The following is a 22,951-nucleotide window of genomic DNA, read 5'->3' on the forward strand; positions in this document are numbered from 1 at the left end:
ATTCTTTCATACTCTGACTTCCATGTCTATAAATGTGGGTCTATACTGGTTAGACTTTCCTCAACATGTGAGAATAAAAAAAACTTCTCTGAAATGTACTTTCATCTATGAAAATCACTGCTAAGGTACCTCCAGTCTCTGCTCTATGATCAACGTTCCTTGAGCTGTTGAAAACTAAAAAAAGGTACAATTTGGGAGTCACTTTCCCAAATATTATAGATACCCAGGCTGTGACAGAAGAACTGCCTCTTCTATTTATGTTACTTTTTAAAAGTAAAACTGCAGAAACAGAAAAGGCAAGATTAAATTACCAGTAGGCAAAAAGAAGGGATCACAATTCAAAAAAATTGATTCAAATTTCCCTTTTTGCTGAGAACACAATACCAGGGACATCCTTTTTGCTAGGCTTGGCGTTATCTGTTGCCTGCAGGAGCATCTGTGGACAGGCTAAAGAAAGTGAGAGTGCGATCAAAGCTTCTTTGCATTTAAAAGCTAGAAAATTAATTTCTTTCTTTTCTCCAGTTTGCTTATTGTATTTAGCAAAAATATTCTTACAACTTGCTCATGTTACGTTTAATAACAAAATGGCTAAAATTGCTAAATGGCCCAAACTCTTGCTATTCTGACTCATTTTTGTTTATTAATTATGCATATCTAGAAATGAATGCTATAATCTCTCTCTCCAAATATGATGCTCAGTCAGCATATTAGGAAGAAACAGCCTTTGTTTTCTTTCAATGTTGGACAGACATGAAACCCTTCCTGTCCCAATTGGCTACAACTTACTGTAGTAAGTTAGTTAGACTAAAAAGTTGAATAAACATCAAAGTAATAGTGGCAAACCTCTTCCATATTGGTAGTAAGTAAAGTACATGGTTATATACATGGTTTTCAACAAAAGTCAAGGTCAACTTGAAAGATACTTTCTTTAACAGTCAAGAAGTAAAGATGCTTTGGTGAATGTACTTATGAAACTCTACCTTCAGCTGAGGATTGTTAACCTACTTTGTGTTTGAAGAAAACTATCCAACATTTCTGTATTTCTAATGGTTAAACATTAGATAATCAGATTAAATTTAAAATTAATAGACAGTTTGTTGTTCTTCTGTTGTATCTACAGTATGTTTTTTAGCCTAATTGGTTTTCTTCCTTTAAGCTATTCCTCTGGCTTCTTATATTTTATCCACCTTAATCAAGGTTTCTGAGACTGGTATGATATATTATCTGTTCGGAGGTTCATATTTAGCTGTACTTCTACATTCCTTCTTTTTTTGTTTCTTTAAGAATTAATTTCTTTATATGGTTAAGCCTGACCATATTTTTCTAGTTTAGCATTTTCCAATGGTTCACACAGCAGTGTATTAAATTGCCATAGGGACATTAAATATAGCAGTCATGCTCAACCTAAAAGAAGCAAACTAAATCGGAAACAGATTTCTGAATCAGATAATTGAGTAACTTTTTGATAAATGTGTCATTTGATTGCACCAAACAGCGTGTTTATTTCTGAGTTGCAAAGTAGGGTAAGTAAGGCAACTGATGATGTTTTAAATTATCCCCAAACTACTCACTTAAGAACCTGAAACAGTTGCCCTCTCTCCTGGCATTAATTTAAAAACACCTCAAACCATTTCTGATGAAGGGAGCAGGCTAGGGCAGAAATGTGGAACCATAAGAATAGTCTCTGTTGCATTTCACATTTTAAGCACATTCCATGCATTTCTGTTTCGGGGATAATGGCTGGAGAGAGAGAGAGAGAGAAGCTGGCCGAAAGGGCATTTAATTATGCTGGCTCAAAGGAGCCTATTCATTTCCTTGGAATGGCTTTTCAATCAGAGGTTTATTAATCCTAACAACAACCAATCTGTAAATGAATAGTTCAGAAGTCAGCTTCCATGATTTCTGTAGTCTCCGAGGAATCTGCTGGCAACCAATGGTTCAGGAAACAATAGGATGCAAAGAGTTCGACATATCTGCCATTCTCCATCAATTACTGCAGTATATTCATAAAGTACAATGCTAAATTTCCAGGTGCAATGATTGACACACACAACTTTCACAAAGAGCTAAATTTCCAGGTACAATGATTCACACACCCGACTTTCACACACCTGACTTTCACAAAGAGCAGAAATAAATAACATTCAACTTATTAGGATCAACACAGTTGCTTTTCCCTAGAGTGATTATTTAATTTGTAAAACATGATCAACTTTAATCCAGGATGTCCACAGGACAGTGCGTCAAAAACTACAAGATGGTAGATGGAAGAATTACCATGATTCAGGTTCTTCCCCTTTTGACATGCATGTGACATTGTCACATGTACACAACAGCCAGGGGTTCCAATGGGACAATCTCTCATCTTGACAATGTTGACTCCCCTTCAGTCACCAATGGCTTTAATAAAAGTCAACTGCTAGATGAAACAAAATCTTTAGCTTCTAACTGGAAACAGACTGGATACAAAATTGTTCTAATGATTATGGCTTGTACCCTATGTCCATTTCTATGGCTTGGGACTAAAAAGGTACGTAGGAAGCAAATGTGCATAGAAACAGGCTAGAAGGCAGGAGATCGTGGGTCCTAGTCTCACCTTAGCCATAAAAGCCAGCTGAGCAAGTCTGGGAAAGTCACTTTCTCTCAACCTTCTCTCAGGGGTGTTAGACTTGTGATGACACTTTGTTGTCATGTGATGTATTGCAACTTCCCCCCCTTCGCTAAACCAGATGCATCTGGCCCATGGCCCCCAAGTTTTGCACCCCTGCCTTACAGGGTTGTTGTTGTGGGGGAAATAGGTGGAGGAAGGTATGTTAGATATCATCGCTCCTTTGAGCTATTGGTAATAATAATAGAGGCAGGTTACAAATAAAATAATCATGACACATTTCTGCATTAGAGTTGCAGTACCGGTGGAATTATTCCTCTCTCATATTTGTTTATTTTATGGATGTAAAAATCAATAAAATGAAGCACCCATCAATGGAATAAATAAACCGTGAGTCATGCCAATCACCTAACTTTAAAAAAGACAAAGAATGCACATTAGTTTGTATTCTACCTTGTCCCACTAATGTATTCTTCCCTTACTTAAATAAAAAGATGCCTTGTCCTGGTTTACTTTAGCAAAGACTGTTTTGGAAACAATTATCATGTGCCTTTACAAAAATCTGATTTGCAGGGGCTAAAAATTTACATGCCAATGTTTACTTGTCAGCGTTGCCTTTCTTACAGTATCTAGAACACTTTGTACTCATAGACAAATGAGATTATTAATGTCTTAAGAAACATTATTTCCAAAACAAAACCCCAACAGGCACAAAGTCCTCAACAGGCACAAAGTCCTCAACAGGCACAAAGAGCTAAGCAAGTAATCTCTCCATTAATTTGTCTCTTTGGTTTGATTTCCAGGAAATAGTGCACATTCCATATGGTTAGTACATTCCATATAGCAGACCAGGTTTGGAAACTTCATCTAGGCCAAATGTCCCATTGTTCAATTTGGAATTGTTCATTCATCCATGTGTCTCAGCTACATTAATGCAAGATTCAAAAAAGAATCTGGAATTTCTGTTCTAGAAATGATAGTGCTGTTTTGCTGACTAACTGATTGTTTGAGTCCGTGTAGCTCTCTCTCGTTAGATACGATTTTCATTCCTGGGAACTTCCATTTCTGACTGAGAAAGCTGGATCTCTCTGAATGCAAAAAGTGCCTTGGGAAGCAACATTGGGATCATCTTGCTCGTAACCAGGAGGATTTCTTTCAGATCATCATGTTTTCCCTGAAGCGATGCCACATCTTTTGTATCAGTCTTGTCAGGTTTAGAAAGCAGCTAGAGAACTCTACCTAGTAACTGATGAGAGCCATTTTGGTAGAGTCATTAAAGGCTAGGAACTTGGAGATCATAAGTTCTAATCCAACCTCAGGCATAAAGCCAACTGGGTCTTTGCAGGCAATGACAAACCACTTATTTATATTATTCTGCCTTTATGATTGTTTTACAAATAAAGTACAAATTTTACAAATATATAATAGACCTTCGTCTTATTTTCTCCAGAATAAGCACCTTGTGAGATGGGTTGGACTGAGAGAAAAGTCACTGATCAAAGTCACCGAGCTGGCTTTTGTGCCCTAAGGTGGGACTACAACTTACAGCCTCCTAGTTTCTAACCTGGTGCTTTAACTAATAGACCAATCTAATTCTCACTTCTGAAAATCTTCCCAAGACGAGTCTCCCGGAGTCAACACTGATTCAGAGGTTTGCACGTGTCTACACACAGATATCTTGAAAATAGTTCTCTTTAACCTGGTTTCCTCCAGATGCGTAGCATTCACAAGATTCTCAACTACATGCCTATTTATTTATGATAGTAATAATATAAATTTGGAAATAAAAACATGGAAAGTCAAATAAAATATATATCAAATTGTGCAGCATACTGCATTTTTCTGAAAATACGACCTACTCTGAAAGTAAGTCCTAGCTTGATTTTTACACATGTGCCCAATGTAAGCCCTACCCCCAAAATAAGCCCTAATTAAAACCCTGCCCACTCCAGGGTGCATGGGTAAAAATTAAACTAAGGTGGGGATGAGGGTTGGAACTGCCCTACTACTTACCTTTGCACAGTTGCAGCCAGGCCTTGCCCACCCCAACACCTGCCGTACCGGCCCATTTTTTTCTGCTGGCTGCAAGGCTTTTCTGAAGGCCTCTGTAGCCAATAACAGAATTCTCGATCAATCCAGAGCTCTATTATCGGCTGCAGAAGTTCCTGAAGGCCTCTGACAGAGAAAAGGAGGCCGGGGCGATGCATACAAGTGAGGTGAATTAGTGGGCGATACCCCCCCCCCAATAAGACCTGGTGCCTTTTTTGTTGGCAAAAAATATAAGACAGGGTCTTATTTTCAGGGAAATATGGGTAGTAGTAGTAGTGGAAAAGATACTGTCCAGCATCTATGGAAATGAAACAAGAAAAAGACATTACAGAGAAGAAAATACAGGTAAAAAGGGTTATAAGATTGAAAAAGACCCTCAGATATTCCTTAGGTATTCTAAAAGCAAACTGGGAAAAATGGGATGATATTTAACTCTACAGGCAGTCTTTGTTTAGCACCCACAATTGGTGCCCATAATTAGTAATTACAGGTGACTTAGCAAAAACCATGACTGTACTTATAATCTTGCTTCAGCTTTACAGACTTATCAACGTCATAAATGTGAGGCCTGGTTGCAAACTTACTTTTTAAATCACTGTCATAACTGTGAACAATCACGAAACAAATCAATTGCTAATTCAGGACTACTTGCATGAAGAAGCAGGCCTCTCACCAAAAATCTTTTAATGGTGCTTTTGTTGCAATGACAGTTGAATTGGAAATGGCATCAGAGGAGCTGGTGATGGCAATTCTTCCCTCATTGGCTGCCTCTTTGCCACCAAGCTGCTTTTTAGCTACGGTTCCAATTGGTGACCCATGCTTGGCCTACAAAAACCTTGCTGAATACCACTGAGCAGGAAAGAGATGCAGAAAATAGTGGCTGTTTGCTGCCATCTAGTGTTCATCTGGAGATCTGTAGCCCAGATATCGTAGATCCACCAGATGCAATCACATTTATTAAAGAAGTGGGTGGCCGGATGTGTGTGTGCATCCTGTAGGTTCTCAAGCTGATTGCTCCCTATCTTCAAAATATTTGTGCTATTGGAAACTTCTGTAGCTCTTCCTGCAAACCAAGCAGATTCAAGGGAGAAAGGTGGTCATTCTAGTCGACTGGTTGCAGACTGTTTTGAGTTTTAAAGCTCTTAACTCAGATCTTGAACTGTGTTGCAAACTGCACTGGAAACCCCTACAACTGGAAGAAAGGCAGTATTGTGTGCTCTGTTATCCTAGCTGCAATGCAAACTCTAGTAACAGCAAGTGGGGAAGGCTGATGATTGAAAATAGCCCCTGGGCTTCCCAGGGGATCCGGTTTGGCAAAAATATGCGTAATACTGGAAGGGACTGTGAAAAAGGGCCACAGCCTGAAAAATGCATTGCATCACCTTTCTGCACTAATGCTCTTTAAAGAAAACAGAAACAAACAATGCATTCTAATGACTTTAATTCTACTTAATGAAATTATTTCCGTCTACTGCACTCTGGCAAATTCCATACTGGTTGAGAGTTGAAGGTAACAACCCTGGAAGGCAGTAGCTCAATATGGATCATCCAGAAACCCTTCTTTTGAAGTTTCCTTTAAAGACAGTTTCTGCAGTGGGAATGCAGACTAATTGCTATTATTTCCAGAGTCACTGTGAAGAGGCTTTGCCATTAAAACATTTTTAAAAATATTAAACTGACTCAGCCAACAGTCTGAACTCCACGGTGGAAAAGGTTTTTCACATTCTTTTCTAGTTTCCCAAACTTTATATATTTTTAAAAATAAACTGCGGTGTAACATTACAAACATGCTCATCAAGACACTTTTTCCATTCTTGTCCCTTCCAGCAAAATATATTGTTCCTGTGATTTCTTCAGCTACAATTAATCCCTGCTGCTTTGTTTCACCTCCTTCTCTTTCTTAGCACTTCCCTAGCTTCAAACTCTTTTCTTTGAAAAACACACTTACAAACACCCTCTACCTCCTTCACTGAACAAGAAGCTAATAATATACTGTATAACCAATTCTCCATTCTTATAAGTTTTCTTGCACTGCATTGCATAAAACAAGATTCACAGTTCTTTCTTTCCAGCACTCCTTTTTAATAGAAGGGGGTTTGAATATTTCTCTCCTTCTGACTCAGTCTCATGTGACCCTGCAAATAACTATCCCAGGCACATTAAAACTGCTTTTAGTGTCTGTTGGACACTTCCATTTGAGTAATCCCCAGTTTTACAGCACTGGTGGATCCTTCCAATGTCAGCAAAGATGCATTTATCTACAGTTCCTCTGTAGCATCTAAGAGAGAGATGTGGAGCTTTGATGAGTGGCTCCCGGAGCCACTGTAGTTCTTTCATACAGCTGATTCAGAACAAAGTAACATTAGGTACCTCAGATTTCAAAATAAAAAGGTGGGAGAGGAGGTTAAATTATTATGTGCGATAGCTAAAAGGTATTGGTAGGAGGAGGAAGCCCCACTTGATTTTTTGCCCAAGGTCACTTAGGATACACAATGTGCTTTTGTATCTTTTCGGAAACACGTATTATGCAATTTTTAGTTTGCTAGTATACTTTTTAAGGGGAAAAAAATCCTGGCCTGGTTTCCCTTTTGAAACAGCCTCATCCAGTGCAGGACTGGGGCTGTCAGGCTAAAATTTGATAAAATGGATGATAAAAGGCTGCCCTCACTTGCTGTACAGAAAAGGGCTAGAGAGCCATGCCTGATATAGTGGCTGGAAAGCTCTTAAGGTCATAATGAATTGCCTCCTTTTCCTATAATTATATTCACAATCTGAGAAAGAAGTTTGCTATCACTTATCAGCTGAAGAACGGATCAGAGAAATGCATGTTCTGTTCTGTGAATCATTGAGGAGAAATGAGACAGATGTTGAATACAACTGTACATTGCCTTTTATCTTCACTGAAGCTAATCCAGCTGTTTGATCTTATTTTGTTACCAGCCAGCTGATCCAGAAGAAATGCAACCATCATCCTTTGCAGACAAAGGTCTTGCTTTCTTCAATTCCTCTTGTCTGGGAAAGGGAATAGTTGTTGAAAAAAGAATAGTATAATTATTTCAATAGTATAATTATTTCACTTTGAAATAATCAGAAATTATCAGAAGCACGAGCTTTTATCTAGTATCTAGGTTTAGGTTATTATAAACCTTATTGACAATCAAGAGATGAAATGCATTTCTAATCTTACATATTCTGTCATTTCTTTTATTCACTCGTAAATCTACAACTTTTCCTTTTTAACTTTATGTAATTTAATTTGTGTAAAATTGGAAGTATTTATGAAATCCAGATCCAATCCAATAAAAATGGTTCGGGTTATGAATGTGATAGTGCACTTAAAAAAATCCCTGTTTAAAATGTATGCTGATTCTTCCCCAGAATTCCACTGATTATAGCATTTACATCTTTTCTATCCTGCTCTACAGAATACAGACTTGGTCTCTGACAGAAAGCCACCTGAAGAGACTAGAAGCATTTGAAATGTCGATTTAGAGACGGCTGTTACGTATAAGCTGGGTTGACAAAATAAAAAATGAGGAGGCGATAAGCCGCTTGGGAAAGCCAAGGGAAATCATCAAACTATTAAAAAGGGAAAGTTAGAATATTTTGGACACGTGATGTGACACCTGGAAAAATATGGCGTATTTCACTTAATCATCTAGGGAAAGATTGAAGGCAAACGAGGTCCAGGCAGAAGAAGAACATCATGGCGTCAAAATCTAAGGAATTGGTTTGGACAAAACTCAGCAGCACTTTTTTGTGTGGCTGTTGATAAAAATAGGATCGCCAACATGATCGCCAATGTCCAATGACGGATATGGAACAAGAAGAATAGCAAATTGACTAGAAAAGCTATTACATAGAGCATAGGAGCTAAACAATGGTTTTACATGTTATATGGAGTGGATTATTACATGCCTCCTTTGTGTTTTCAGAATCCAAGGATTTTGAAGCACAAGTGGGGCTTGCCACATCAAAGAGAAATCTCGTTATTTCATCTATATGTGTACATAGGAGGGCTTGTCTAGAAAGGAATTGTTCTCCTCACCACCAATGGAAATCAAACCCACTTGTGCTTCAAAATCCTTGGATTGAAGCACTTGTGCTTCAAAATCCTTGATTGAACACCATGCAATTTCCAAAGTGCAACGTTTGTAGAATTTTTGTCAAGCTTTATCACTTCCACTAAAGCCTTATTTGCCCTTTTGATTTGTGCTAAATGTCAATGTCGGGAAGTAATTTTGGACATCATTGGGAATTTTTAATACAGAAACTTGTTTTTTTTTTTTAATTGCAGGAATTCAGACCAGTTCTTAACAGATGGCAGCCCTGGCTGAAAACTAAGCCAGGGTTGGGCCATTGGATAGTTAGTACCTTAAACTAATTAGGAAGTCTAAAAATAGCTGGGAGAAAAAAACAACAATAGCAACTCACTCTTGTATTATTGGCAAGTAAACATCACCCACTCCCCCTTACAGGCTATAGAAAGAATGGGCTAGGATAGAGGTATTAAAATATCAATCTGACAACCCAGTATGACTCACTTTCTAAAGGATTCAATAAGATACTAATTAGTAAGCGGTGATTTCAGATTTTGGCAACAAGTTTTCAATTATCTGGTAACTAGGGCTCCCTCTTGTGTCATGATTTTTTCCATTTGCTGTTTTTGGTATTGTTATGTCTATAAAGATTCATACAAATGGTTTCTCCTCCTGTGCTAATTATATTAACAAATGGATAAATTTTACGGACATTACTGCACTAATCAGAGAAACAACTGCTTCCTGGCGAGAAGGACAACATGTGTAATATGTCTAATTTTTTAAAAAAATATCAGAGTCAGAAAGTGACTATGATGCCACATTAATTTTAAAGAACTTCTACCCAGGGTTTCACCACTGAAGATGGCTGCTCAGACCTGAACCAGAAAAAGACAAAGGAAATGATCTTGGGGCTGGATGGGGACATACAGGGCAAGCTCATGTGCATTTTCCTTCCCTAGGTGTTAGGAAAGCCAACAGTCACAGGGTTTGATCTCTGGATCAATATCCCCCCTTCAGATCTGTTTGGCCCCGATCCCAATGATATTCTAAAAAGCATTAGAAATCTGTCCTTATCAAGTCTTGGTGAACCCCTGTAAGCAGTGGTGGTATTCTACTGGTTCGGCCCAGTTCGGCCAAACTAGTAGCTCCGAGGATCTTCTGTGAGCAAACCGATTCGCTCCAACAATCAGCTGCCACCCAGGCTCTATTCTGAACTTTATTTCCTGGTTTTGAAGCTCAGCTGCTTCCCGCGGCACAGCGGATTGCCACACATCAGCTGTTTAACATACAGGGAGAGTGCAGGATTGCAGGTGGTCAGTAGCAAACCCTCTGCGTGAGTGCAAAGCGCACCCACCAAGCCACACACACAGAACCGGTGGTAAAAAATTGGAATCCCACCACTGCCTGTAAGAGTTTGTCCTGTGCCCCCCCCCCCCTCTTTATGGACACAGTATCATTTGTTTCTTCATCTGACTGTTCTCTTTTTTTTATTATGTAAACTGTCCATTATGTGGCTGGGCGTTCTTCAAATCAGTGTTTCTTAACCTCACCCTTGCTAGCTGGGGAATTCTAGGAGGTGCAGTCCATCCATCATAAAGTTGCTGAGGTTGGGAAACACAGTTTCCAATCTTTATAAACCAGTAAACAAATAAACGGCGTAGGTTTTAAGAGCCTTCCATTGAGCTAATATCTGTATTTGCTCAAGATGAAGGCTGCCTGAATTAGTGCTGCTAGAAGCAGCAGGTATCAGGTTACATCTAGGATTCTGAAGGAAAGAAATAGTAGCTTTTCCAATTTCTGAAAACCCTAACTTCAGCTGCTGTCCATATCTGTCTTTAGCTTTGGGTGGACATACGTATTTCTGGTCAGTGAGGGCAAAAATATAGCAATACTTGATATAATTTACATTAGCACTGCCTGAGATTAATTTGGGGACATAGTAGGTTATTAAAAGTAAATATAAGCAACATTGTATAATTATAATTGGGGTGGTACATAATTACATCTGTAGGCACAGATGGATGGGCCCAGCAAACAAAGAATGGCTTGAAAATAGTTCCAACAATTGCAATATGGCAAGAGTGTAAACTTTTTGAGGAAACAACATCCTGTCTCATGGATAACAAACGGCATGTACTTCAGCAAGAACCCATATTGCTGACTTTGAACAAAGAGTTCTGAGATGTCTAATAAATAGTTTAATCAGAGTTTCTATTGCAAAAACAGTATTTTCTGCTCCAACTACTTAAAAAATAAAATAAAATCTTGAACCCTTCACATGCACATACAAAGATATTTTTTCCATTAGCCATTTTGCTGAAAATGATAGCTTCCTTGTAATAAATAAAGCTTCTGTGACTTACATTATGGATATTATTTTTCCTAAACAGGATTTTGGAACACCACATTGTAATATAAACTGTTCTCTTTGACCTCTTAGAAGACATCTTCGGAGAAGAAAAAGTCAGGCTCTTAAATCTCAGAATACTGTAGACTAAGATGGAAATGTGCAAGTTTTAAAAAAGATGGGTTTCTTTTAGCAAAAAATGTATTAGCAGATAATTTTTGACACATCAGAAATTACAAGAATACCATAGCTGAATATTGTACATCATTGCTGTTATACATTGTTTAAAGTCAAGAGTTTTCATTTTTTCCCCTTGATGAAAGTCTGGTTTATTGATAAGCCATAGAGGGTTGGTTCACACATAAGTGAGGAAACAATTACAATTTAGAGCAGTAGAGGGAAAAAAAATTAGGCACTGGGTGTGACATTTTGGCAATCACTCAATATCTAACTTTCAAATTTAAACATCTGAATTGTGAAATTTCTGGGAGGACACAGAAATCTTAAAGGATTGTTGAATATTACTGTATAAAAATGTTTGCCAATTTGTGACTTAATGTTATATATACAGTAAACCAGACCACAGTGATATAAGAAAAAAAGAAAATGGGTATAAATAAAAGAGTTTGTGTTGTTTACCTCTCAGTAGAAAGCCACTGATTCAAGATAATGGCCATTCAAAGTTCATTTGGTTGAAAAGACCCTTGAACAAACTAATATGCCATGTTTATTAGAAAGTGGCAAACTTATGAATGTTATATTATTTCTCTGACTCCTCCATTCAACTTATTTTATACAAATCCTAACAACTGGACATATTTCAACAACTACTGTCTTTCTCATGCATGCATTATCCTTCTATTCAATTTTTCTCCAAGATTTTCAGTTCGTTCACATGGTTGTCCATTAACATCCTGATTAGCCTGAGATTAGTGACTCCTCAAAAGTCAGTCTATGACATTGCGTCAGGGTGAAGATGTAAACCTGGAACTTACCCTATTCTAATTTAGCTGCTGTCATAGGGTGTGAACCTGAGCTACACTCCCAATGCCAGCTGGGATCCCTACTCCACTAAACTTTTCCAAACATTATGTTAATGTAAAATAAAATAAAATTAAGCTACAGAATTATATTTAGTTGCAGCAACATTTTGTACTATACAAAATATTTTTTAGGCTTGTTGAGAGCATCCTAATAGCTTGCATTTTGATAAATGGGGTTTGTGGTATTAAACTATGCTCACTGTAACAGCTGTTTTCAGAAAAGGCAAATCTCTCAAGACAGTCATTTTGTGAATGTGCCCATGCTCTGAACATTTCAAAAAAGCTTCTAGCTTAAAATGGCTGCCCATTGGGGCTTATATTACTGCATTAAAACATCAATAACTTAATGCAAATGGGCTGACATAATTTCTCAACCAAGGGAATAGACATTTCACGGAGGGGAAGAAGGCTTAGTAACATTACATCAATAAAATGGCCAGGCACTGGGGTTTTTGTTGTTGTTGTGCTTTTACAAATTTATTAAATAAATAATATAGCTTACATAGTTATTAAATGCTTTTTGCTGACAGTGGCACAATGTATAACAGTTCTGGTGATCATGAATGATGAATTCAAAAGTTGTGTTTGCCAACAAGCTATCTATCCTTACCCTTAATCAAAAGATCGAAATATCAAAGATACATTTTTAGGAAAGAAAGTATTTTTTATACCTATCATTTCAAGTTCATATTATAAACTCATTGTAAGTAAACTTTACCAAAACTCCCTTTTTATGATCCAATAAACCTTTAATTTGGGGTAGAGTTGAGGCGACTGAATGGAGCTGAGCATTTACTGGCCAGATTCCCTTCCTGACTCCACATGGAGTTCGCAGCAGATATTTTTTGTTTGTACCCTGAGAGAGAAACCCCTGCTAGGATTGAACTCTCAACCTTCTGAGTGGGAGGCAAGCATCTTCAGCACAAGGCCACTTGTAGTAAGTTGACTTTACTGATCTATTAAAATGATTTTTAAAAACCATTTAAAAACTCTTCACAAGTTGCAACTCTGAATGGGGTACTTGATGGAAAAAAAAAAAGATAATTTTAAAAATGCAATACAGAGCCAAAATAGTAAAACACAACCAACACCGGGATGAAGTCAGGTGTAGCAAATATCTGAAATCTGGATCCAATGCACAGGAAAAACCCAGATCTTCACAGCTTTATGAAAAACTGAGAATGAATATTTTAAAATGAAAATAGCCATAATTAATAATAATAATACCATCCAGATATTCCCTCAGTATTTTTATTTGTAAATTTCCTATGAAGATTAAAATTATAAAGATATATTAGTTTTTGTTATCTATTAAAGCATTATGACAATGTTTCAATATAGTCCTGTACAATTTGTTTTCTATGATTTTTATAGTAAAAAGGTATATTCATTAAATTGTCTTAAATATTCAATTTTTAGACCAATTTAAGTTTTAGAATTTATCCAATCCACATAATCTAGAACAGCCCTTGAATCATTTGGAAATTCTACAAAATTCACTGAGCAAGAACATATCAATAAACTTTCAACATTGTTTCTGAGGGAAGGTGGAGTAATTTGAAAAAAAAAAATCCTTTTCCCATCATAATATCAGATATTAGAAAGTGTTGCAAATTATCTACAGTTAAATATAAACACTTCACTATACACAAATAGAAAATTCATTCTTTTATTGCATTAATGAATCAACTTAAAAAGTCCCCAGAAAAGAAAATGGTCCTTTTTTATATTCTCCATATAAATCTCTTATTTGGTATTTTTTTAAAAAGAATGCCAGGAACACAAATATATGCACAGAGGCCAGACCACACAATTAACGTTGCAAATTACAGGTCTTTATTAAAATGCATGGAATATAATTATATTCAAATGCATGTTTGGTAAACAATAGGTGAGAATACCCAATTCAACATGAAGATTTCGAAAGGGGTTGTTCCTTTACTCCCTTCTAAAACCTGTTGGGACTCTATAGCTTCCTTACTTAGATTAATTGCAACACTGGATCTTAAAAGCATCCAGTTTTGATTACTTGGCTTGAGTTATTAAATTCTACAACAGAATGAAGGCTGTTTATCGTAAAAATCAGGTGACAACTAAAATATTGATGAAAAACTATAATTGCCTTTAAAAGACAAAAAGACCTTCTAATTTTAGAAGCAGGCATGGATATTTTAGATAACTGCAATGCACCCATATTTTAGAAGATTATAATCTTCCTAGATTACAGTACACCTGAGTGGAACATTTCTTAATCAAATTTTTCAATTCAAAGCCATTTAAGATCATTTATAAAACTTCATAAAGTTGTCTGAGCACTTTTGCCAAATAATTTTAGCCTGGACAGAAATTATTCTCCATCACTTTTATTTACACTAGCTAAAACAATACCTTAGCTGTGAGTGGAAAAAACAATAACTATTATCAATTATGTAACTTACATTGGCAGTGCAATGTAGCACAGTTCTACTGTTGATTGTATTTCTCACATAGTGATGTCAGAAGAACCCAACTGAAGTATGACCTTCAGCCAATAAACTATAATAAACATTTGTAAGGTGATTCAATGGGAAAACTTGCAACATTCAGACATGGGGCAGGGGAAGGAGGCAAGAGACATAACTATATGACTCTGTGAAGAACAAGCAGTGTAGAAATGTTAGTGCATTAAAAATAGACAGGTTAGATCAAAGAGTCAGTGAATAAGTTAAGATATATTTAATTCCAATATTGGCTGTTTTCATTTATAACCAACCTAATGTACATATATTCTCTTTATTATCTTCACATATTCCAAGAATTCATCTTTCTCTCTCACAGTGATTTACAAACCAATATGGCACTTTCTAGAAGATTATCATGGGCTGAAGGCTCTATAGCAACAATCACTATTTTTGAAAAAAGAAAAAGAAAAAGAAAATGATTCAAATGAATTTCTTTCCTGAGCAACTTAAAATTTGGAATGTGCTGAAAAGTCACAATAAATAAGTAAAAAAAATGAACAAACTTAAAATGTGCTTTTAAATTATTGAAACTAGATAGTTTTATGACAGATATATGGTCTGTTCTTTCAGAAATCTTAAAAGCTTATGTGCCAAATAAATTTATGAAGTACCTTTCTGGAAATAGAATAGAAGTCAAGTTGCTTATATAAAAATATACAACATTAACATCTAGCAAATAAATCAACTGGCAGCTCTTGCTTTTAACTTTTCGAAGTGTTCGTGGCAAAGAATAATGTTAAATAGCATGATAAAAATAGATTCTAGTGAAATTGCAGAGAAAGCAAACATGTTAAGTAACCCAGGATTCTTGTAGCACACACAAATTTTAACTTTTTTTTTAAACATTCCAGCATCTGAATATTAAATTGCTCCCCAAAAGAAAACAATTCCACAGTGTGTAAACTAATCATTACTCTTTAAATGTAATTTCATAGAAACCACTTAATATACAATGCAGCATTTTGGTTAATTATTGTTTTGAGTTCCCAGTGTGTTCCTTCAGAATAGTGCACTGGAACCACCTAGTGAGATTTTTTTATTCATGTAAGTGTGCAGCCACAACACAATTTTGTGTGTTCAAATCCTGCTAGTAGCCTTGTAAAAAAAACAGAATGCAACAGATATCCATCAGCTCTGAAAAGGGAATTTGTTAAATGGGAGTTGACTAATACACACCAAAACAAGAACCAGTAGCTTGGATAAACAGAACACACAGCCATCTGTTACCACTTTGTTCTTTCAAGTGGTAATTTTTGATTATCAGTCATAAATGTTGACTATTGCAGCCAGAGTACAATTCGAGTATGCTGTTAAAGAGTATCTGCTCCTTAGCTACATGCAAGAGTTAGGCTTTGACTTCTCTGAGAGAGAAAAAGAACTGATGACATCTGAAGGGATCACAGCATATTCATCTTCAATCTTGTTTCTTAGAACGTATCAGATTTTCAGAGTAGCTGAGGTGTATTCATTATAAATTTCTACCTTCAGAAATAATGCCTTGAAATTAGAACCAATTAATTTAATCAATAACTAATGCATTTACAATGTTACAGAAATGTAACATCCCATAAATTTCTTATTCCCCTATTTTTATGGATATTTGCTTGATTGTCAAAACTACTGCAGAAAAAGGGATCTCCTTTAAAATAAAAAACAAAATCCCAAATTTTCCCCTGCACCCTAACTTTAATTTCCATTAATATTATCCTCTTCAATTTTATTCAACCTCAGCACCGTATTGATATTTAATGATACCCACCTTCTCAAATTCCCAACATGCTACAACTCTCCTTGTTGCCAGCCAGTTACTGGCAACACAGATCTCAGTGAGAATCACTGAAGTTGTAGTCCAACGGTCTAGAGCAGGGGTGTCCAACCTTGGCAACTTTAAGACTTGTGGACTTCAACTCCCAGAGTTCCTCGGCTGAGGAACTCTGGGAGTTGAAGTCCACAAGTCTTAAAGTTACCAAGGTTGGACACCCCTGGTCCAGAGCATGCTAGTCTGTGGAAAACTCATCAACTAGGTTTCTCCATATTGCTATTTTGACTGTTGGTAACAGCCTGGTTGCCTCTTTTCAAATGGTATTAGTAGCAATGGGTAGTTTTGTTATTTCAGGGCAACAGCACTCCTTATCCAGGCAATGACAAATCTCTTATATCATGCTATTATTTCAATGTGCTCAAATAAAACTGTAATAGGTTAAATTAAACGCTACATCAGACAAGCTAATTTTGTGAAAATTGCAAATGACCAACAAGGTAATATCATCTTGTAAAGTACCATATACGAAAATATTTTACAACATCAATGTTACTTCTAATGAAACAAGAGATGATATATTTAAAAGTATATTCTAACTACAATAATTCTATGGAGCCAAGGAAACAAACGAACAAAATATTTCAACAAATACACCTTTTCAGAAAGGGATCTATCAGTTCAAAGTAAGGGAAATGTCTTTTTAAATGCTGCTTTTGTATTAACTCACTTTCTTCAGATTGTTATTAGCATTTTAAAAACAATTTTGAATCCATCTTGCATCACCTTTTATAAATATCTTCTAACCACTTTTCATCATCTTGTTCCTCATCTTCTGTTACTGGCTCTTCAGTTTCTAGAGGAGAAGGAATGGCAAACTCTGGCCTAGGAGAAGAGTTACCATTTGAGGATCTTAATCCAAACTTGCGTTTTAGCAGGTGGAACTGCTCTTTGACATAGTAGTAGAATTCATATTCATATCTCATGCGCTGGTACAAGATCTGGATGGATTCTGTTGAAGGGACAGTTTTTTTCACTGTCACAGTTAGATTGCCAAGCTTCCTATGCTCTGTAAGACAATGGAAATAAAGAAGAATTTATGTCCAGACAATCACTTTCATTATTTTCTGAATTACTAACATGCCCTCTGCTATAACATGACCCCTGGAAGGAAATAAGCCTGCAAATATCTCAAAACTGAAACATGGGCTTTATTTTTTATTATTATATCATTTTTTTTTAATTTTTTTTATTTATCATAGTCTAAGCAAACCATTGCAGCAAGGTTCTGAATAAGAGATAGTATTTACAATATTATAACCTAAATAGAATTTGGAGATTTAATCGGGACTCTAGAATTTTCATAATGAATAAATCCAACAGAAAACTCAAATTATATCAATGAGATTACAAAGACCAAAAGTAATCAAGGTTAAACAGAATAGATGGATAGACGATAGATAGAGATGGATGGATGGAAAGACAGACAGACAGACTAAAAAGTTCGTAACAATTTAAATCCCACAATGTCATTTGTCAGAAATGGTGCAGGGTAGGGTCTCCTGCTTGCGCGGGGGATGTGGGGGTTTGAACTGGATTATAAATAACAGTTGGGGTAGTTGTTGCAACCTTTTTTTATGACAATCATAAAGCGAGTCATAATGGTCAAATGAACTGCTTAGTCTTTAAACTAATCCAGCATACGCAATGGGCATTTTTGCTATTTTCTGCTAGAAAACTACAAAAGAGGCACAAATTGCATTTACATTAGGGGTCCCCAACCTGTGGATTGCAGCCAGGTGCCGGGCCTTAGCCCATTCAGAACTAGTCACAGAAGTGGTGTGTGAATATGTGTGTGTGTGTGCATGTTCATGGGAAACTGCATTTGTGAAAGCGGTGCACCATCCACTTTCCTCCCTGCCACTGTCACTGATCTGCCACGCTGGAAAGGTTGCAGACTGCTGGTTTACATGACTGTGGGATGCTGCAATTGGTTGTAAATACAAGCTGGTTGCCAAGCACCAAAATGTGACCATGTGACTGTTGTGGATGTTGACACAGTGCAACATTTTATGATAGTCAGCAATGCTTTACAGGCCATAAAACACCCTTTTCAAGGCCATTGTAACTTCAACTGGTCAATAAGCAGCCGTTTAAGGGAAAACACCCCAATAAACAAATGGAGAGAAATTATTTTAATCAACTAAATTGTCTTATTTTTTGTCATGTCCCCGTCCAGTTTTGGAATATGACTCCTTGCATTCCTACCTCTTCTGCATTCCTACCTTAAATCCAAGACTATGACTCAACGGTTTTGGAACATTATGTTTATATTACAGATAACAAGAACATTTTTTTTTGTGGGATGGGAAGATGAAGGATTCAATCTTTCAAACCTCATTTCCTCCAGCACTAAATCCTTGCAATCAGCCTCTACACAAAGACAGAAATACTAGGAATATATCACCCTCTGTATCATCCTTTGAAGGACAAGCTGTAAGTTACAGTTTCATTCACTGCTATAGTTTTTAAATATCAACTGCTGAAGCAACACTTACCTGGAACCATTACGTGAAAGATAGATTTCAGAAGATAAATTCCAGTTTTTCCTCCCTGACCATATGTGTGTTGGAACTGGGGAAGTGGCATTGAAAAGAAAGTAACCTACTGGCTAGTTATCTGAGACTCTACTTGTTCTGACCCAAATCTTGTTCCAAGGAAACAAACACGTTCCTTCACGGTTAAAAGTCTGTTTCAAATTAATTATCTCTGATAAGAATGAGCCTTGCCAAGGTGGTGTAAGGCTGCCATGAACACTAGATAAAGTTACTAAGAGATATTTCAAACACAAAGAGTCTCCAAACACCAACCAAGATATTCCAAATGTCCACAAGGTTTGAGTGCAAGAACTTCTTTGCTTCCTGCAAAGAACTCTGGTTTCTCAGCTGGCTTTTATCTCTTGAGGGAGGGGACATTACCTTGCAGCCTTACTCCCGAGTTGTCTGTGCTGCTACAGCTGCTCTTTCCTTCGAGCAGCCCTGCACGCACATGCACTGGGTACAGGTTCCTTGGGGACTTCTTCATCACTGTTGCCAGCCTCCACAATCTCTGAAGGCAGCATTCCACTCCCTGATGGTCCTAGCCCCATCCCTGCATCACACACAGGCCCCTCATCTGAGTCCTCACTCTCCGAGACCTTAGCCGTTCGCACTTGCTACTGGCAAACCACAACACTACTTGATCCTTTGATTTGTCTCTAGACAGTGGTACAATTCAACTGGTGCAACAACCGGTTTGGTGAGATCATGCCGAACCAGTCCAAACCAGTAGAATCCCACCCCTGTCTCTAGCTCAGTTGTGGCTAACCCTTTTAGGCTGTGCTGAAAATTGTGCACACGCTTGTGTGCCAGCACCCAGAAGGCAATGTGTGTGGCCCCCCCCACCCCTGCGCATGCACGCCAGATTTCGTGTGCGCCACGTGTCTCTGCACTTGCATATGCGTCTCCCACACCTCCCCACCCCTGCACATGTGTGCCAGATACCCAACAATCAGCTGTCAGGTGGGTGGTGCGCATGCATGCACAGTGGGGCTCTTTTGGGCAACCTCTCATGTGCTGGCAGAAGTGGCTCTGTGTGCCACTTCCGGCACGTGTGCCATAGCTTCGCCATCACAGCTCTAGATGGTGCTGCTGTTATTGTTTTGGACCTTCTTTTCTTTACCCCAGACCTTTTTATCTCCAGTTGTGACATTGGTTGGGCATCCCAATGTCAATGGTTAGGATTGACATGTTATACCTTGTACAGGCAACTATTTACGAGAGTTCCTGCTGGCTCATGAGCTTGTGCATGTCATTTTACTATAAACCCATATCAGATTCCATTACTTCCCCCATGTATAGGTAGTTCTTGATTTACAGCAGTTTACTTAGTGACCATTTGAAATTACAGTGGTCCTGAAAAAAGTGACTTATGATCATATTTCACACTTACGAGCATTGCAGCATCCTCATGGCCACATGATTTACATTCAGATCCTAGACAACTGACTCAAATTTATGAGTTGCAGTGCTCCTGGGTCACGCAATACCCTTTTGTGACCTTCTGACAAGCAAAGTCGATGGAGAAACCAGATTGCCTTAACAACCGGATTACTAATTTAACTACTGCAATGATTCATTTAACAAATGTGGCAAGAAAAGTTGAAAAATGGGGCAAAACTCACTTAACTAATTTCTCACTTAGCAACATAAATTATGGGCTCAATTGTGGTCGTTAATTTGTACTATATAGGTTGGACCTGATTCTGACAGAGATTCCAGTGGTAGTAAAAGATTAAAAGTATGCCAGGTCATTGTCCTAATATGATTGCCTCATCCAGGTCCACATTATGTTTAAAACCACACAGTGGAAAAACAAGTTAATATATCATCTAGTTTGCCTCATAGGAGAATAAGTGGAGTGAATTACTTTCAAATAGTCTGGCTCAGTGGGGGGATTCAATTTTTTTTACTACTGGTTCTGTGGGCGTAGTAGGGGAAGGATACTGTAAAATCTCCATTCCCTTCCCACTTCCGGGGGAAGGTTACAACCGAAGTACTCAAAATATCTGCTACTGGTCAGAACCTGCTGAATACCACTTCTGGTCTGGCTGTTCATCTATATTAGTGATGGCTAACCATTTTGTCATTGTGTGCCAAAAGTGCATGCGTGCAGGAGCGCACATGCATGCCTGAACCCATAATGCAATGCATATGCGATCCCTTGTGCTCCCTCGCCCCCCTGCGCATGCGAACGCGTCTCCTGCATTTGTCCCACCCACCCCCACATGCACGGCAAATACCCCCAAATCAGCTGGCTGGTGGGAGGCACACGTGCATGTGCAGTGGAACTGAGCTGGGGCGACGTCTCGCGTGCCTGCAGAGATGGCTCTGCGTGCCACTTCTGGCACGTGTGCCATAGGTTCACCATCACAGATCTATACAGATTGGTCTTTCTAGGAAAGTTAAACAGTGATGAAAAACTGCCCATCCACTGCAATAATATCCTCATGTATCATGATTGACGCTAACCATCAAAACTCTTAAACATTAGAGATTTGAGTCTAATTAACCAAATTACTACCCTCTATCACGGTGCTAATCTCCGCCTTCTCATTTTGTTTATACAACTCTATATTTTCTTTAAATAATCTTCTAATAAAAATCCGAAGTAACTCTCAAGCCTGTTTTTTGAACTTACCAACCCAACTCATCTATGAAATGCACATAATGAAAAAAAAAAAAATCCACGATGCCTGTTTGGCTCTATGCCAGACCAAACATACTAAAAATGCTGTGTAAACTCAGCTGCTTCAGTTGAAGACAGGAGAGCCATATTTTATGACCTTCTAGACAGGTTGCCATATGGAGGGCAGCAAACTGCGGGCCATTTATTTTAGAAACTTTATTTTGTCTTACAGTATCTTCCTTGGGCTTTTCATTACTTAAGTTTGATCAAATCCATGCTGAAAATAAGATAGTGGGGAAAAAAATAAGAAAACAGTCACAAATATTTGCCATCAACAGTGAAGCAAAACCCCAAATTTCTTTTTATCTATCTAAAAGCAATGGAAAACCAAAAGTAATGCTTTGCTATGTATTATGTATATTTTTCTAAACGGGCTGTTTTTTTAAAGGCCAAAGTACTTACAGCTGTGTGACCCACTAATTGTACAAAGGATATCTCTAGCTATTTTCTATAATAAAATGATGACATTCAATAGTTGTTACAAAATATATTACAATGCGCTATCAAGATAGTGCTGAGATAATAGATCGCACATATTTATTACTCTTGCAGCTTAAACCTGTGAAAGAATGGGAAATCCCATAGGCAATGTTTTGATACAGAGTTCTCAATGTTTATAGAAGTTTAATTTTAAAGACTGGCAATTGTCCAAGAAACGTGGGGAGCCAGATTCTCTCTTCAAACATAACATCTAGCTGGTTAAAAATGAATATACTAAATATGTTTATTTTAGCCGATGTTCCTTCATGTTCTCTTAATATTTCAAGGCTAGAAGTTCTCTTTTTGGTTAAACAGTTCTCATGTTCAGGTTTGATCACTGCTTTGTTTTCTTAAAAGAAACAATCAAGGAATTTTGTGATTGGAGGAATTCTTTCCTCTTCATCACAAATATAAAACTAAACAGTACTGCATCTGTAATCCATTTCAATCTTTTGCGTAATTAAACTGGGGGGGATGATCTTCTATTGGCTGGGGAATGCAAATTATTTATCAAATTTATATATTGGGAAAGCTGCAGGATCCCTCAATGGGGCGATGATTTCACTATTGCAGCAATAAGAGTGCTATTTCTGCCCAGTTTTGGGAATTAGTAGCGGAAAACTCTAGGAGGCAAAGTATTCCTTTTTTTACCATTGAAGCTGCCCCCTCATACACACTATAAAATCATGCCATGGAAATAGATGGCAAACCGCTGAACTTCAGGTACGTGAATTTGGGACGTTATAGGGACAATTTAAAAGAAGAAGAAAGGGAGGTGAGCTGCCTCTCAGAGACTTCTCACTCTGAGTTCCACTTTTGGGGGGAAAACATTATA

At 37.5% G+C, this 22,951-nt stretch overlaps 1 protein-coding gene across 1 annotated transcript in view; it reads right to left on the reverse strand.

The window, feature by feature from the left end:
* Nucleotides 1-16,571: 16,571 nt before the first annotated feature.
* The window catches only part of UST (uronyl 2-sulfotransferase), a 110,909-nt gene continuing 104,529 nt past the window's right edge, over nt 16,572-22,951 (reverse strand). The window contains exon 8 of the mRNA XM_026705406.2: nt 16,572-17,419. Coding sequence (XP_026561191.1) covers nt 17,133-17,419 — 287 coding nt within the window. The 3' untranslated portion in view covers nt 16,572-17,132. The remainder of the gene's footprint in view (nt 17,420-22,951) is intronic.

Source organism: Pseudonaja textilis, chromosome 1 (assembly GCF_049901715.1).
Source record: "Pseudonaja textilis isolate UNSWEBS1 chromosome 1, rPseTex1.2, whole genome shotgun sequence".
NCBI lineage: Eukaryota > Metazoa > Chordata > Lepidosauria > Squamata > Elapidae > Pseudonaja > Pseudonaja textilis.